Here is a 16,111-nt window from a genome sequence, read left to right on the forward strand (position 1 = left end):
TCGAAAAATATAAATAACAAAGATGCCACGCAAGCCGGCTTGGGATTATAAAGACTTTCCCCGCTAAAATGCCACCCACCAACCACAAACAGGGCAAGTTTAGGGCTCCGCTCTGCCCGTGTTCATGTTTGGGTGCGCCCCGAGAGATAGTGCCTTGCCAGTCGGGCTTTTGGTCAGGTTTAAACAGCCAGAGAGTGGATTTGTTTCAGAAAGAGGGCCAGCTCTCGGTGGCAAGCAGCCTCGGGAAATGAGAAAGGGAAGCCAACAGCAGACGGAGGCCCAGTGACAGCCGGCTTCCTTCTGGCGAGGCCCTCGCAGGGCACCTGCTAGTGCGGCCCGGGAGCGTGACACGCAGGGCCGCGGGGGCCGGCAGGAGAGGCCGCGCGTGACCTGAGGTGGCAGAACCACGACGGAAGTAGGTAGGAAATACAACTAGGGTGTATAAAGTGTAGGAACACACATTTATCTCTCACACATGCACAAGGTATATATCAATCGATCTGTGTATGACCGTTGTCTTTGTGAGTGTGTTATGTTCATATTACATTGCGGGGACCCCAGAAAGATCTGTGAATGCAATGAAAAAAGCAAAAATACCAAAAGTCTCATATTTTGTTTGGTTACTTATGGTTAAAGTTAAGGCTGGGTAGGGGTTAGGGTCGTCATGTTAGGGTTACAGTTTTCCCCATAGAAGTGAATGGAGAATCTCCACAAAGATATAATTGCAAACTTGCAAACTGTCAGGCCTGATCTAGACAAATGGGTCAAACATTTAGAAAAAAAATTTGATGAGAAAATAATGAATAAAAATGGAAAAAAAAAAACATATCTGACAGCTGAAGGGGCAGGTATAGCCGTGCACGGTGGACCGGTCCATGTCAACAGCATGCTAAGGGAAGGACACGGAGCAGTTAAACGATGGAGCTCTAAAGGCCAGCTTTACTTAGGGTCCCCAGGGGCCCTGCACAGGGAAGGGGCCGGCTCCCCATGATTGCTGCACAATTAGACTGTTCGCAACAAAGGGCAGCCTGATCTCCTGCCAACGCGAGAAGAAGGTGGACCGATTGCTAAAGGGGGGGGGGAGGGGGGTGTTACCCAGGCAGGCCTGCTTGGCACTATGTGGGCAGCGGTCCTGGCCAAAAGGAAGGCAGTATCTGGCTGGCCCAGAAGAGCTCTTAAACCTCCGTGAAGAGACCATGCCATAGACATGACTGAGACCACAGCAAAAGGCCCTGTCTAGGTTTAGCACAACTCTGAGGATGACATTTACCACATGTTACTCATAAGAGAAAGGGAACACTGTGTACTTCCTTAAAAAAAAAAAAAAAAACAGAACTGCTTCCTAATCCACAGTCCTGCCCACTCCTAACCTCCTGACAACTAGGACAAGAGAAATCGTAACACCACAACTGCCGATCAGACGCTATTGAATGTCCGAAGATCGAGACTGAAATTAAAGTTATCGCACCTTTTCAGCAGCATCTAAACTGTGGAATACCTTCTCTCTTCACATAAGGACAGCACCTATCTTAGCTACTTTTAAATCACTACTCAAAACATTTTTATTCCTATTAATTCTCTTTGATTTTTGTGGTCGTCTTTATTTACTTTCATTTTTATTAATTTACTAATAAGTCTTTTTTTTGCCTGTGGTCAACACGAGTCGTTTTAAAAGTGATTCATAAATAAAAGTTGACACCAACAACTACATCTCGGTTTCAAATGCAGTTCGAGTCATTAAATGATACCACGTACAAAGCCATGCCCAAATATAAAGCATAAGCATTCTGCTTGCTATATATGCAGTATTTTATACATTAAAAACAGTCACATGTTCAACGACATCACTGCTGTAATAAAAAGTCAACTGAGTACCAGGGTGGACATGATCTCTTTGTTTTCATCGACGTGCCATGAAAGGCCTCCCTGTGTGGAACGCTGATGGCTCTCAGCGCTGGAACACGAGTGTCCCGGGAAAGAGCGAGGGGGAGACTTGGGGTGAGATGTGGAAGTGGTGGTGGGTGCCGCTCACCATCACAGGTGAAGGTGACAGGTTCCAGGGAGTCGGAGATTTCGATGGAGACCTTCACGCTGCTGCCGCTGTCCCCGTTCAGCTCCCGCTGAGGGATCACCGGGCTCAACACGCACCCGGGGTTGGTGGCCAAGTCCTCGTGCTGGAACCTGCACCTCAGGCTGGAGTCAACAAACACATATCACACGAAGGCAGGTTATCTTAATGAGAACATTCCAGAAAGATTCACAGGGTTACGATTTATAAGATTCCAACTACTGGTTAATGCATGGGTGCAAATTATGGGGGGGGGGAGAAATCGGGGGTTGCAACCCCCCCCCCCCTAATTAATCAGAACCGGCCAATAAGCCCCCCCCCCCCCCAATTAATCATATTGCCATGAAGAATGGGGGAGTTGAAGTCCCCACCCAATGTTCAGTACAAAGTGACACCCTTGGGTTAATGTGATTGGCATACAGTACTGTGCAAAAGTCTTACACAGTCAAAATAAATTACGTTTATGTTGAAAAATGAAGAAAATCATCTTCATGTTGGTATAAAACTATGATATCATGCCTGTCAAAGTGTGTCCATTTCAAAAACCTCCACTAAAGCCCCAGGTCAGTGTTTGCAGCAAACGGCCAAAACATCCATGTATTTTTTTGACTAGGTCACTACCCGACTTCATATGGCCAATCAATACCTCGCTACCTTTTTAAACGATTTAATTAAAAGCATGAGATCACAGATACAAGTGGCAGAAATGAGTTTCCTTCACAGGTATGGACTCAGCCTTAGAAATAGGGAGCTCGGACATTCGAGAGGGGCTCAAAGTCACTGTTTGGGCATCTATCTAGGAAGCCTCTTGGACACGCTGGAGATTCTCTCTCTCGGCTGGCCTGGGAATGCCAGGCCCGGTATTCCCCCTGCGGAGCTGGCCGGGGATAGGGAGGTCGGGGCATCCCTGCTTAGACTGCTGCCCCCACGATCCAACCCCGCGGATAATTGGCAGAAAATGGATGGATGGATGGATGAACGGAATAAATCTAATGAATACACAGAATGGCTGAGGTGTCTCTGAGGTTTGGGGACTGAAGCTGTGTTCATTTAGCCGTCCAACGTGACTTTTTGGAAAACAGAAGAAATTCCTGTTAGTTTCTATTGAGTTACTGTTAATATGCATCTGATATTAAATAGTTTTTTTCTGATCATATACACAATGAGACCCTTGATAAACAACTTTAAAGATTTCCTTTGACCACCTATAAATATATAGGCAGACAGACATACTGTAGATATACAGAGACAGACAGACAGACAGAGAGAGACAGTGAACCCATTATCTTGGCACAAATCAATGCATAGCTGCATCAGCTCAGCTAGAGGGTGTAAGAAGGCTGAAGCACGGCTTGCACCATGGGCCATGATGGCCGGACATCCGGGCCACCGCCCACGGGGGCTGCTTACACTGCTATGTCCTCGCAGAAGGAGAGAACCTCGTCGTTCTCGGCCTCTGGGTCGTGAAGGGCGTTGTACTTCACAAGTGCTCTCTCACTTCCCTTTTCATTCTGGAAATGCATGGGGGAAAAAAAACACAAGAAAGATTAACATTAAGCAAAAAATAAATAAATAAGTATATGAAATTACTGAGCAGAGATTCATTAAAAATAAAAGCTAAAAAGAAATTCCTTTGAAACTCCAAAACTAACTTCAAACGAAAATATTGCCTTAAAAACTCAATAAGTCAAAGGAAAACTCAATAAAAACATAAAAGAAATCATTTTGGTTTCGGGGCCTGCTGAGGTTGGCCGAGTGGTCAGTCCTGGGGCACCACTGAGGTGGGCTGTATTGTTCACTACAGGACGACATGCTGAGTAATATCAGCATGTCACATGCAAGAATTATCTGTACTTTCATATTTTGTGGCTTAGTACACGTACAGGTGTGTTAGAATGCTTCTCTTTGCTGACCCTATCTTGCTCCCCATAGCTTTGGAGGGGGGGGGGGGGGGGGGTTAAGGACCTTGCTCAAGGGCCCATGTATAAGTGACTGTTCTGTTAGGGCCGGGGCTCAAACCGGCAACCTTCTGACCACAAGCCACCGAAACACAAACATAACTCAAAATTATTTAAAACATGGCATTTTAAAGAAATGAACAATAAACCAGTGATAAGACAGACAGACATTACGGATTCTGGGTAGAATGATATCATCAATGTTAGTCTGAAACAACTATCCTCTTCGGTCAGTTAGAGTGAATGGTATAAAGAGACCGTGTATAAGAAAGGGCATCCCCCAAACCAAAACACACAGGGTACAGCCTGTCATACAACAAAGGAGGTGTAAGACAGTCCCACAAACCCCAGGCTGTTCCAGATAGCAGCAGGTCTAAGATAGGGTACCCCTGGACCAGATTTCATCCCATCCCATCACATACACACTCCCTCATTCACAAGTATATAGTCTGAGGGACAGGCAGAATTCAGTGGAACTGCATATCCACAGATGGTGAGCGGAGAGCAAATAAAAACAAACAAGCATGCACAAACGAATGCATTGTCAATAACGAGAAAGCACGCAGGCCATGTGCCCTACAGGCACGGCTCATTCAAGCAATGCAACCTGAAGGTGCAATGCAACGCATCTACTCACTGAGCTAGTCTGCTGCACACAGCGCAGTACAGCAGCGGCCAGACGCTCGGGAACGTCTACCGCCAAACCCGAGACACGAGAGCGTCAGAAGTGGATATGGATTTGATTTCAGGTAACGGGCACTTCAGGAGAAGTGTGATTCAGACTGACAGGATTAGCTTTTATCAGGACAGACATGACTCGGCCTGTTTTTATTTGAAAAGAAAATCTATTATACAGTCCAGACACGTTGGGTAGGGAAATGCACAATACCAACAAAAGTCAGATTATTGGGATATTTGGCCCGAATTACAACTGGTGAATGTGTTTCGACTGAGGGAGGGGGGCACACCAGCATTTCAGAGATCAGTGACCTCCACCCTATGAACAATGAGGATGAGGTTGTGAATTCTATTCACGGCTAAACAAGTCACATGATGTTTTAAAACCCTATCCACCTGGAACTTTGTGCCAAACAGTAAAAGTTTCCTTGAATATCCTTTAAAGGAATTTCTCACATTAGGCCAACTTGCGCTAAAAATTCACCGACACGGGGCTAAGAAAGGAAAACACCCACATCATACTGTTAGCAACTCTAACCATGTCACTTTGAAATTCGAATTTGAAAGAAAAAGGTTTCTGCGCGTGAACGAGCACGGTGGTACCGAGCACGGTGGTACCGAGCACAGGGGCTGCCCAGTGGTGACAGGGTGCCTGTCGTAAGCAGCAGTTACCGGAGAATAACTGGGAATGTTGGGACATGCTGGCATCCAGTCCAGGGTATCTCCTAACTTTTCCCTGTGATCCAGATTGCAGGTCACCAGCACCCAGCCCTAGAGCAGTACGACGGACGGACGGATGGATGGACGGACGGACGGAAGAATTACTTCTGGGAAGGTTCCCTAAAACATTAATCACTCATCTCCTGAAATTTTTTATTGAAATTTAAGTGATTCTGAGCCTTGTGTGCTTTACATGCATTACATATAATAGGCTCCTCCATGATAACTACTCATTCATTGATGCCACAAAAGGTTCAACCAAGTAGGTATGAATCAACACCATTTCTTTCGGACCGAGTACCAATACTTGCTTTCTGGCACTCACTAATGCTACAGCTTAGAGCTTGGCGATGTCTAAAAAAAAAAAACGCTATTTAAAAATTTTTAAAATTTTAAAAAATGTGTTCTGAGGTGCAAACTCCCACGGGTTTGGGTAACACGCTTTCAGACCCTCACGCAAGAAATCTTATGGCAAATCTAAATGAATCCATTATGTACTTAGAATTAGCTGCATCAAAAACGTTAGGGCAGTGTGCAAACCCTACAGACTATTTACATGGTAATAAAACTCTTACATACACGTAAATGTATGTGCAGACTCGTCTCAAACAGAAAGCCTCACTCCAGGGGGGTATTCCATGAAAGTAACTAAAGAAAGTCAGACTTTCCCTTAAACCTGCTTCGTGGAATATCCCCAGGCAGCTGACCAAAATTAGCTAAAACCCTGCATTTTATTTGAAATGAGAAGTAAAATGCAGTTGTCGACTGAAGCAGCTTATCATTCCTTTGCCTTGTTGCTCTGACAAATATAAAACGAATGAGAAAACATTATACGCGTCACCTTTTAATGTCTTTTATAAAGAATTAGACCGTACGTGCCCATACTGTAATAGCGATTAAAGCGATCTGTTCTTTTAGTATTTATGTTAAAGCGAGGCTTTTATTTTATTACTGTTGTGGGATTAAGATTAATTTCACAAGATGAATCTATGGAAATCAATATTTTAATCAACTAGCACAAAAACATATGATATAAACACGACTATTATGGGTTTGACGGGGTCACAGACTCCGCTGCTGTGAGGATTACTGACTGTCTCGTTGTTTTGATGGGTTAGCGGTATGCTAATGCGATTTCTATTAACAACAACAAAAGGTGTGATATGCTGAAGTATGTCACTGCTGGTGGCTAAAAGGAGGTCGCCAATTTTATTGATGATCGGACCTTTCTGAAACAATCTTGGCAAGAAGAAAAATGCAGCATTTTCTTCGCGTTTCACGTATTTGCTGTTTGTGGGCGTAAACTCCGTCGTTTCGACCTACTTCTGATTGGTGAGCATGACTCACACAGGAAGCACGCCATGAATTTGGAAAACGACTCTCACAACAGTTTTAAACCCTCCTGTATAATGTATGACCTAAATGGCAGCATTTGCGATTTGCTAATCGCATTGTTTCGAATCGCGATTTTGATTTGAAATCGATAAATCGTTCAGAAGTAGTAAAAGCTTATTTTCTCTACACAAGGGTGATCTTTGACATTTCCTCTCTCCATGCTAGTGTTTGCTGTACAATGAATGATGCTGGTGGCAATTTCATCATACTTTTAGATGGTAAATTACATTACTCATGTCAACTTGTTTTCGTACTTGATGATATTTTGGCAGTTTGCAGTCTGCTGTGCAGTAGTTTTTGTTAATTTTGAAGTACTTCCACTTTTTGTGGTGCCATTTATTTTGCTTTTTAACGATATCGTTAATAGGGCGTCACGCTATATGGGTTACAGGCATCTGCGTAATGTACTCATACTCATCCTCGTGACACGAGCACCCTACTGGTGTCGATGCACTACTAGCGACACCTACTGCAAGTGAACCCAGTCAGTGCCAAAAACACAGCACAGACTGTGGTGCATTCAGCACAAGAATGTTCCTATTGTTGGTACAGGTGCAACCTGTAGCTTGCAGGAGGGGCCCAGTCGTTGCACCTTTGCACTAAATACTTAACCTTCTTCTGTCGGATATAGCAGAGAGCAGCTGTTACTTTGCACAGGATTTTGATATAACACTGTTTAAGCAGCTGACAGGTTGTCACATGACATCCATGATAGCTGTTTATGCCATTATATACATGTTATACATTAACCCTGCAAATAGGGCATTTAAAACCCAGGCCTGCTACACCCTGTATTATAACTGCAGGAAAGGTGTTGGGTGGAGGGGCTTTTATACTAAAGCATGCCTGTTAGATCAGAAGGGTCACAATCACACCTGCCTCACTATCAGCCTATTTGGTTGACATCTGTGGTTTTCTTCCAGTGTGACTTGAGTCGCTTGGCAGTTATGCTACATTAGCCAACACGTCTTTTCCACATGGCTGGGGGATGGAATTCAGGCTGCAGACGTGGACTTCAAGAGCTGCTCCCTATTTCCCGGGGGGGGGGGGGGAGTCGTTTGCATCATAGTGCATCTGGGCTGTCATGCACCACAGAAAGCGGAGCACAGTGGCAGCAAATTTGACATTCGTGGAGCTTATCTGGCCAGAGATCAGCAAAGCAAGGCCGGCTTGGTCCTAATAAGGGTTTGTGAGTCTCGCATTTCACCTTCCTTCACAGTATCTGTCGTCCTGGCCAGTCATCCATGACCGTTCAGGATGCTCGCCACCTATGCCACCCCGCCCAAAGCGAAACCACGCATGTCATGCTTCCATGACACCATAGAACAGGCTTCTTCCGCTCCTTTGGCTCAGCAGACCAATGACTGCTGGACCCAGGAATGCCATGTCGTCCTGTTCATGCTGACTAACCCAGCAATTAGTACACATGGGGAAAATGCCTCATTGTGTATATAACTCACCATTACATCAATACGCAGCAAAATTATGACCAAGAATTACATTTAAAGACAGCATCCAGTAACTCTTCAAAGACCACTTGTTTCTATTGGCAAGAATGGTACTAAAGCACAGGTCTTTGATCCTGTTAACATGGTAAAAGAATCACCTTCTACAGTATTTCAAACCTTCCGCCCCCACACCCCTATATGGATTCCCTGCTTTGGATGAATTGTGTAACATCAGACCAAATGTCCCATTACGACACTGGGCAGCACCATGAAACAGCTTTCTGGGGAAAATATGCAGCCTATGAGATGAAAACAGCTTCACCTCCACTGAGTTTTTAGTCAGGAAATGTCTCTTTTTTCTCTTTGGAAGTTAACTAACACTGACCGTATAAAGTCGATGTAGGAAATGAAACGCATATAAAAGCAGTAAGGGGCTTATGGCGAGAAAGAAAAAGGGCCAGAGGGCATTTCTACTGGTCTCAGTTTTTAAATGAATCTGTATGTTATACCCACAGACAGCGGGGGACTTGTACAAAACCCTAATTAAATCAAATGATAATGTGGAGGGTTACCAAGGCTAGATTTGGTCACAACACGAGATCTTACATCTGAAACTGAAATCACTGATAGCTGTGCATTACTCCTGCTTTGAAGCAACTCAAAATAATACTAATGCTGAATTAGCAACAGTACAAGTTTACATACAACAGAGGTATCTGACACGTAATTCGGCGTACAGGTAGAAAAATTCGTACAAAGGTATTAGCTGACTGTCAGCTGCTGCAAATCACCTGACCACCATACCTGGTTGCTCTGGGTTTCTGATGAAAACGTTGTAGGGATGTTGAGGGAGTTGCGTCTGGGCAAAGTCACCTCAGCGGAGCTCCTTAGGGCAGGGTGCTGGCTCTTCCCCCGAGCTGGGGGGCTGCCAGCGGCTCCGCTATCACCATCATCCAGTAGCACTGCATCCCATGGGTCACCTACCCGCTCAGTCACAGCAGCCCCCACAGCAGAAGGCACCTCTTCTCCATCGAGCTTGCACTTGCTGAGTGGGTCCAGGTCTAGCCAATCGAAGCGGCTGATGTTGGGGGGTTCTGAGGCTGACGGCTTGGGGGCAAGGGATTTAGTGTTGCCAGGGTCCAGGTCAGTGACAGCAGACTTCCCGTTCTTCAAGTACTCGGAGGTGCTGGCAATCTTGTCGAACAGCTTTGCCATCTCTGGGTCGACGGCAGGAGGTTGGTAGACAACTGGAGTGGGGGGCTGCATGGGGCTGAAAGCCACAAAGGGAGACAAGAAGAGGGGCTCGGAAGGCCTAAAAAGCATCCCAGCAGTAAGGCCATTCTGGAAGGAGCCAGGCGGCTTGGAGAAGGGGCCAGGGGGGAAGAGGGGGGTCTGCTGGTGGGCTGGGGTAGACAGAGCAGAGGCAGAAGGGGTTCCGACGGCAGGTGTCCAAGGGCCACTGTGAAACGGAGCTCGGTTATACGGCTGACTGCCAGGGAAGGAGGCACTGAGGTTGCACCCCAGCAAGGAGGAGGGTCTGGAGACCTTGCTGTTTGCCTCAAAGCTGTCATCCAGCAGAAGTTTCTCCAGCTCCTCTGTGGTGAGCTTCTCGACATCAATATCCCGAAACTTGTCTTTCTCTGCCCTCTTCTTGGCCTCTGACTCTGGGAAGACGATGAGGTCTTTCTCCGGCCTGCTGGAGGAGGCCCTCTGAGCTTCACGGCTCAGGGGTTTAGCAGCTGAGGAAGACGTGGGATGGGTCTGCCTCTTCTCCTTCTGCAGCTTGGCCAATGCCTCGACTTCCATGCGCAGGGCCTCCTCCTTACCCACAATCCCCTTTGGTCGTCCCTCCATAGAGGGGGACAAGTCCTGCTTGAATCCGTTGCCACTGGATATCTGGGCCATGGTGTCAACTAGATGGTTCCATGTATGAATGGTAAAAGGTCCACTGCTGGTATCAGTGTATTCCAAGATGGAGTCAGATCACAGTGCTGAAATACACACAAAGAAAAACAGATAATCGTACACAAAATGCACAAACAGGTTGCAAATTACTCATTTGCAAGAATGAAATTCAGTTAGCATTTTACCCTAGTCGATAACTGATTGTACATACTAATGGGAGATTTCTACTATTCATACTAATGAGATTTCTTTAAGAAATCAATGGTTAATTACACATAAACCATTGCCCAACTCAGAACCCAACTACATTTAAAGGAAGTCTTCAGAGATCCACGTTATCTTCTATTTTAAGACTCCGGTAATAGGCAAAGGTAAAAGCAAGTTCTTAGCTTTTTAAATAAGCTATTAACGTGATCGACGTGTTCTCGTATGGATGTCCACAAAAACAAGAACAGAGAGTTTGCACACATTTTTGTTTCATGGGTTCAGTGAAGCATAAACTGACGGAAAATGATGTCTTTCAGCACAAAAAGATCAGCATCGGAGGGAGACCAACCTTACTGTTCCAGGAACGACATTTTCATGACACTCGGTCTTAATTACAGGGGTATTAGGATTATGGATTACAGTAATTGAGCTTTTAACATCTTTGTTGCGATCTGATATTTAATTCGGCAGCAAGCAGACATTTTTTTTTGCCCTCCAGTCTGTGCTTTTTAAGTATGCCACAAAATCGTTTCGGCAGAATTGTGGTCGCACTACTTCCACAGAGAAGGAGTGACAGCACTGTTTATGAAGAACTTATAAAAAGCGGAAGGCAGAAGTCAGATTTCAAATAGAAAGAACAGTAATGTCTAAAAAGGGGAACTGAATCACGACAGCCAACACGGCCAATACCTGCACACCTCCCTATGCCACGAGGACGAAGTTCAACACAGCCTCCAAACCTGTGAGCAGGCCTCCCACCAACACGGCCAATACCTGCACACCTCCCTATGCCACAAGGACGAAGCTGAACACAGCCTCCAAACCTGTGAGCAGGCCTCCCACCAACACGGCCAATACCTGCACACCTCCCTATGCCACGAGGACGAAGTTGAACACAGCCTCCAAACCTGTAAGCAGGCCTCCCACCAACACGGCAAATACCTGCACACCTCCCTATGCCACGAGGACGAAGTTCAACACAGCCTCCAAACCTGTGAGCAGGCCTCCCACCAACACGGCCAATACCTGCACACCTCCCTATGCCACGAGGACGAAGTTCAACACAGCCTCCAAACCTGTGAGCAGGCCTCCCACCAACACGGCCAATACCTGCACACCTCCCTATGCCACGAGGACGAAGTTCAACACAGCCTCCAAACCTGTGAGCAGGCCTCCCACCAACACGGCCAATACCTGCACACCTCCCTATGCCACGAGGACGAAGTTCAACACAGCCTCCAAACCTGTGAGCAGGCCTCCCACCAACACGGCCAATACCTGCACACCTCCCTATGCCACGAGGACGAAGTTCAACACAGCCTCCAAACCTGTGAGCAGGCCTCCCATCAACACGGTCTCTCACAAGCCAAGCCTTTCCCTGACTGAAAAGGAGCTGAGGGTGGGACACTCATGCAATGACACCACCAAAGCTCCGTCAGCAAACATTTTCATGGGGCTCTGTACTCACCCTGCTGTACACCAGTTCAGCTGCATCTCAGCTAGTCTTCACCCAGAACCACAAACTCCACAACTTCACACAGTCAGAGCCCAGGTCCCAGAAATGACACAGCTCCACAAGGGCGCCCCTTCCTTCCTTTGTAGCGCAGCAGTACGCTACGCCTTGGCCTACTATGTCAAACTGAAAGGAATCTGGAATGCAAAGCAGCCAGACAGGACTCTCCGCCGCACAGTCGGCTCCTGGGGAACATGCCAGTTTCTAGTCTTATCAGCTGAGCTAATAACCAAGGAGAGTTTTGGAGCCCAGCTGTGGCAACAGAAACAGATTAGCTAGCCATCTAAGTTCTTAGCAAAGGCGATGCTGGCTGTATTTCAACCTTAAAACTGTGCAGGTTGGAACATGGACGGATGAGAATGGTTTCTCGAAATACTAACACCTATACATTGTAGGCGGCAACACAAGAAAGAACTTGTCATCCCCCAGGAAACTGCTCCGTGAGCAGCTCTGAGCAAAGAAAATGGGCATGAACACAGAGAATGAGGCAAAGTTTCCTTATAGGCTCATACAATCAACTCAGTCGACCGTAGGTAATTCTCCATGCATTCTCAGAAAGTCCCAAATAGTTGCAGAAGTGTTCTTCAGGAAAAAAAAGCTAAAAGTTTCACATGTGCCAGAAGCAACAAGGAAATAAGGCTGCAATAAACATTTACATTCTCTCTCACAGATCATGTTATAAACAAACGCTGTAATCGTCCTGTGATCACGCCAGGAGCTGGAAAGAAAAGGAATCAGCGGCTCCAACTCAAAAGAAGACATTTTCACACAAATGGCTACTGTGTTTCGAAACCCCTGATAAGGAAATCTAAAGATGCTAGGACTAAAGAGACAGAACTGAGAGAAATCTAAAGCCAAAATTATTTGTGTATCAAAAGATTAACCTTTCCCATGTCTGCATCCCAAACTGGATCAGCAAATGTCTCACCCCCCAGCTCCTCAATCAGAGCTGAAGAAATGTAGCCCAATGTCTAGGAAAACAGTGACAACACGCCTTCAGCTCTATAAAACCAAGGGGAGGGAAAAAGAAGCTCATTCTCCATTCTGCCACAGGCAGTGACAAGATGCTAAGCAACAGCTCAAAGTACAAAATCTTTGAACAAGAAATGACTAACTACTTCATATTCTCAGGGTTTAAAGATTTGTTTTTACAGCATTTGCCTTTCATACGGGCAAGTTTAATTGGACAATCTTAGACAATCTTTCTTTTTCTTAGTCGCGGAGGCAACGGTTCTTGTACAGAGCAGAAGGGGGAACATTCTCAAATGCTCACAAGTTCACTGGAGAAAACAGTAAACAACAAAACAATCACTTCTGTATGCTTGAGGTATAACCAGAGAATTCCAGTTTTATTTTAGTTTCAGCACTTACCCTATAATAATTAACATGGACTGGCTTTCCAGAATGCCACCAGGGAGACTGGAGTAAACGTGTCAGAAATAATTAAAGACATCACTCCGACAAATCATTTTATTTTATGATACAAAAAGCAACACAGACTCACTGGAGGGGGGCAAAGCCAAACAAGTGGTGGAAAAAAAGTTCAGCTTTCACAAAAATGACAGACACCAAGAGAGGGAGGGCCCTCCACACTATGAACTTTGCAAACAATGCATTTAACAGTGCGACTTCATTCCACAAATGCACAATCCTGCTGTCTGGAGACCAGACTCTTAGATTCAGCCCCAGATGAAAAGATAACGATTCAAATTGTTCCTCGGGGCTGCAATTATTTGGGCTGACGGGCATATTAGGAAAAACAGAGGAGCAGGAGCTGAACCTCTGCTGCAATGCGTCGATAAAGAAAGCCAGTGAAAATAAACTCAATTCGTCAAGAACACACGTATCTCCAAAGGAAATTGCTAAAAGCAAAATAATGACAATTTGCATCAAGCAGTTTCCGATTACTACAAACTTTCACCAAATACCTTTTCTTGCCTAATTTTCCATCTAAATGGAAACTAAAAGGAAATAAAGGCACCTCTAATTCGACTCTCTGAACAGTATGCAACCTGCAATGTATTATATAAATTATACAATGTTATAAAAATATATTGTCTATATTGTATATATTGTCTTGTCACGTCAGACAATTCTATAATGAGTAGCTTTAAAAAATATTCATGAAAAATTAGCACGTAAATTTAAAAATGTAAGAAAATTAACATCTGACATATTGCGTAATTATGATATTGCAAGCATAACTGCGGGAAAGCTTCACATAAAATGTATTTGTGGCCATGCTCAAGACTGTCATAACATTCGAAAATACATTACATATAGCCAAATTAAGAACTGTAGACGCAGTTATGCAAATTAAAGATACAACTCCACAATTCTTAACGAGAGTCTTGCAAGGATAAAGGCAGCGTCGGTGATACATGTACAATCTCACCGTCGGGGGAATCGACGCAAAATTTTCATTTAATCCACGGATAAACACCTGTATATCCATACAGTCCACATACGCATCCTACCTGGCGTAACAAGCCACAACAGGCGCTAACAAATTACAAAGCGCAAGTAACTTTTCAAACCCGCCATCCACACACGTAATCTTAGCAATCAGAAAAAAACATGTATATTTAGCCAGTGCTTTAAGAACCTACTGTTTATCCGTCATCAGCTTGCCGACGGAAAAACCTCAACTATTTGAAGTTCCTCTGCCTGCTGATCAACTTTATACAATACTGAATAATTTAAAACATCAATAGTGACCGGCCAAAAAAGTGAAGTTCAATCAAAAACAGGCATCGTCTATTTTCAGAACAAAGCCCGAATAACTTCTGGAGGCGAAGCAGACGCGCTCGCCACGCTGTCCTAACTTTTGCATCGCAAGGTTTTTGAAGAATGATGATAAAATTCCTACCTTTCTAACTTGGCGATAGCTGGGGCCATTTTCCTGCAGTTAGAAATGTATCCATCTAATCGCAGACACAACGTCAGTTCCTGTCTCGATCCTTGCGGTTGTGGCAGTAATTATGTGGAGTAACAATGACACCTATTGGATCTCCTGAGCAATAAAACTTTTATTTAGTTGCAGAATTGTCGTCCAGAATTCTCTTTTAATCTAGTGATTAATATAACCATGCTCGCACCAGGGACTGGGATTCAAGTCCTACATCTTCTCTATGCGCTTATGGAGTTTGTCTGTTTGTATACAGCTTGTCTTGCATGTCCATCCCTAGCAATGGCATGCATCTTGTTTTAACTGTACCACTGCCTTGCATTGCAAAAGTACAATAATAAGGCATTTTATCTAGCAGATGCTTTAACCTGAATTGCAATTCAAAGAGGCGATCACAGACATTAGAGCATGTAAGTTCATTAGTTGTGCATCTCGGAATGATAAGAATGTGTCTTAACATAATCTTTATTTGTACCAGCTTTATGCTGAAAAGGAAATCAGTTTATCCATACTATCTCACATGTAATACTGTGGTTATAGCTGGTTTCTTCAAGAAATACAACCTAGTCTGCAATTACTAATAGCATTATAGTCGCCCCACTTGAAGTCCACCATACTATATGTATGTAAACCGTTCTTATTTTCAAATGGCCTCTATTTCTATCTGTCACTTTTTAGTCTAGTCATGTTTTATGTAGTGATATTTTGATGTCGTGCTCTAGTGACTGTTTTTCTTTACTAGTTAAATGTTTCAAAACATTGCATTTCAAGTTTGTTAACAGGTTGCATGTTTTAAATATGATTGCCTTTATCCATCGAAGTTCCCCACCAAACAAACAAAAAAAAAGCTTTGGAATCATTTCAGCATATATTGTTAAATAACTTTATTAGCTGAAGTTTCTAAAATTTACTTGAAGCTGACATGCTTACAAACAGGAGTCTTGGTTTTGCGCCTCTCAGAGCCAATAGCAACTGACAGGAAGTGGTGTAAATGGCACAGAAGCGAGATGTAATGTTTGTCCAACCCGCAAAGGTCAATCCCCTTTAGTATTAACATATTGCATGTCTAACATCTAGACTATATTTCATACATGAAGCTTTTTATGCTCATCTTTTCACTTTCCCAAAGTAGGAGGGCAGAGAGTGGGTCAGTGGGCTAAGTCTGGCTGTGATCAGAAGATTGCTGCTTCACATCCTGGCCTCAGCAGAGCAGTCTTATCTCTGTGGGACCTTAAGCAGGGTCCTTAACCACCAGCTCTAAGGGCACTGTGTGCTAGCTGATTCTGTGCTGTGATCCCCCCCCCCCCCCCT

At 44.6% G+C, this 16,111-nt stretch overlaps 1 protein-coding gene across 10 annotated transcripts in view; it reads right to left on the reverse strand.

Moving 5' to 3' along the window:
- Nucleotides 1-14,872, reverse strand: part of pik3c2a (phosphatidylinositol-4-phosphate 3-kinase, catalytic subunit type 2 alpha) — a 32,070-nt gene extending 17,198 nt beyond the window's left edge. For 2 of the 10 annotated variants that reach the window (XM_048971973.1, XM_048971963.1), the window contains exons 1-5: nt 11,322-11,784; nt 10,729-11,237; nt 9,072-10,258; nt 3,479-3,579; nt 2,033-2,193 (exon numbers count right to left, since the gene is read on the reverse strand). In XM_048971973.1, coding sequence (XP_048827930.1) covers nt 2,033-2,193; nt 3,479-3,579; nt 9,072-10,172 — 1,363 coding nt within the window. In that variant the 5' untranslated portion in view covers nt 10,173-10,258; nt 10,729-11,237; nt 11,322-11,784. Of the gene's footprint in view, nt 1-2,032; nt 2,194-3,478; nt 3,580-9,071; nt 10,259-10,728; nt 11,288-11,321; nt 11,785-11,847; nt 12,955-13,263; nt 13,922-14,287; nt 14,725-14,761 lie in introns of those variants that run through there. The other 8 variants (XM_048971968.1, XM_048971967.1, XM_048971966.1 and 5 more) reach the window with 8 other exon arrangements.
- Between the last annotated feature and the right edge of the window lie 1,239 nt (nt 14,873-16,111).

The sequence above is a fragment of the Brienomyrus brachyistius genome, chromosome 13 (assembly GCF_023856365.1).
Source record: "Brienomyrus brachyistius isolate T26 chromosome 13, BBRACH_0.4, whole genome shotgun sequence".
In the NCBI taxonomy this organism is placed as follows: domain Eukaryota; kingdom Metazoa; phylum Chordata; class Actinopteri; order Osteoglossiformes; family Mormyridae; genus Brienomyrus; species Brienomyrus brachyistius.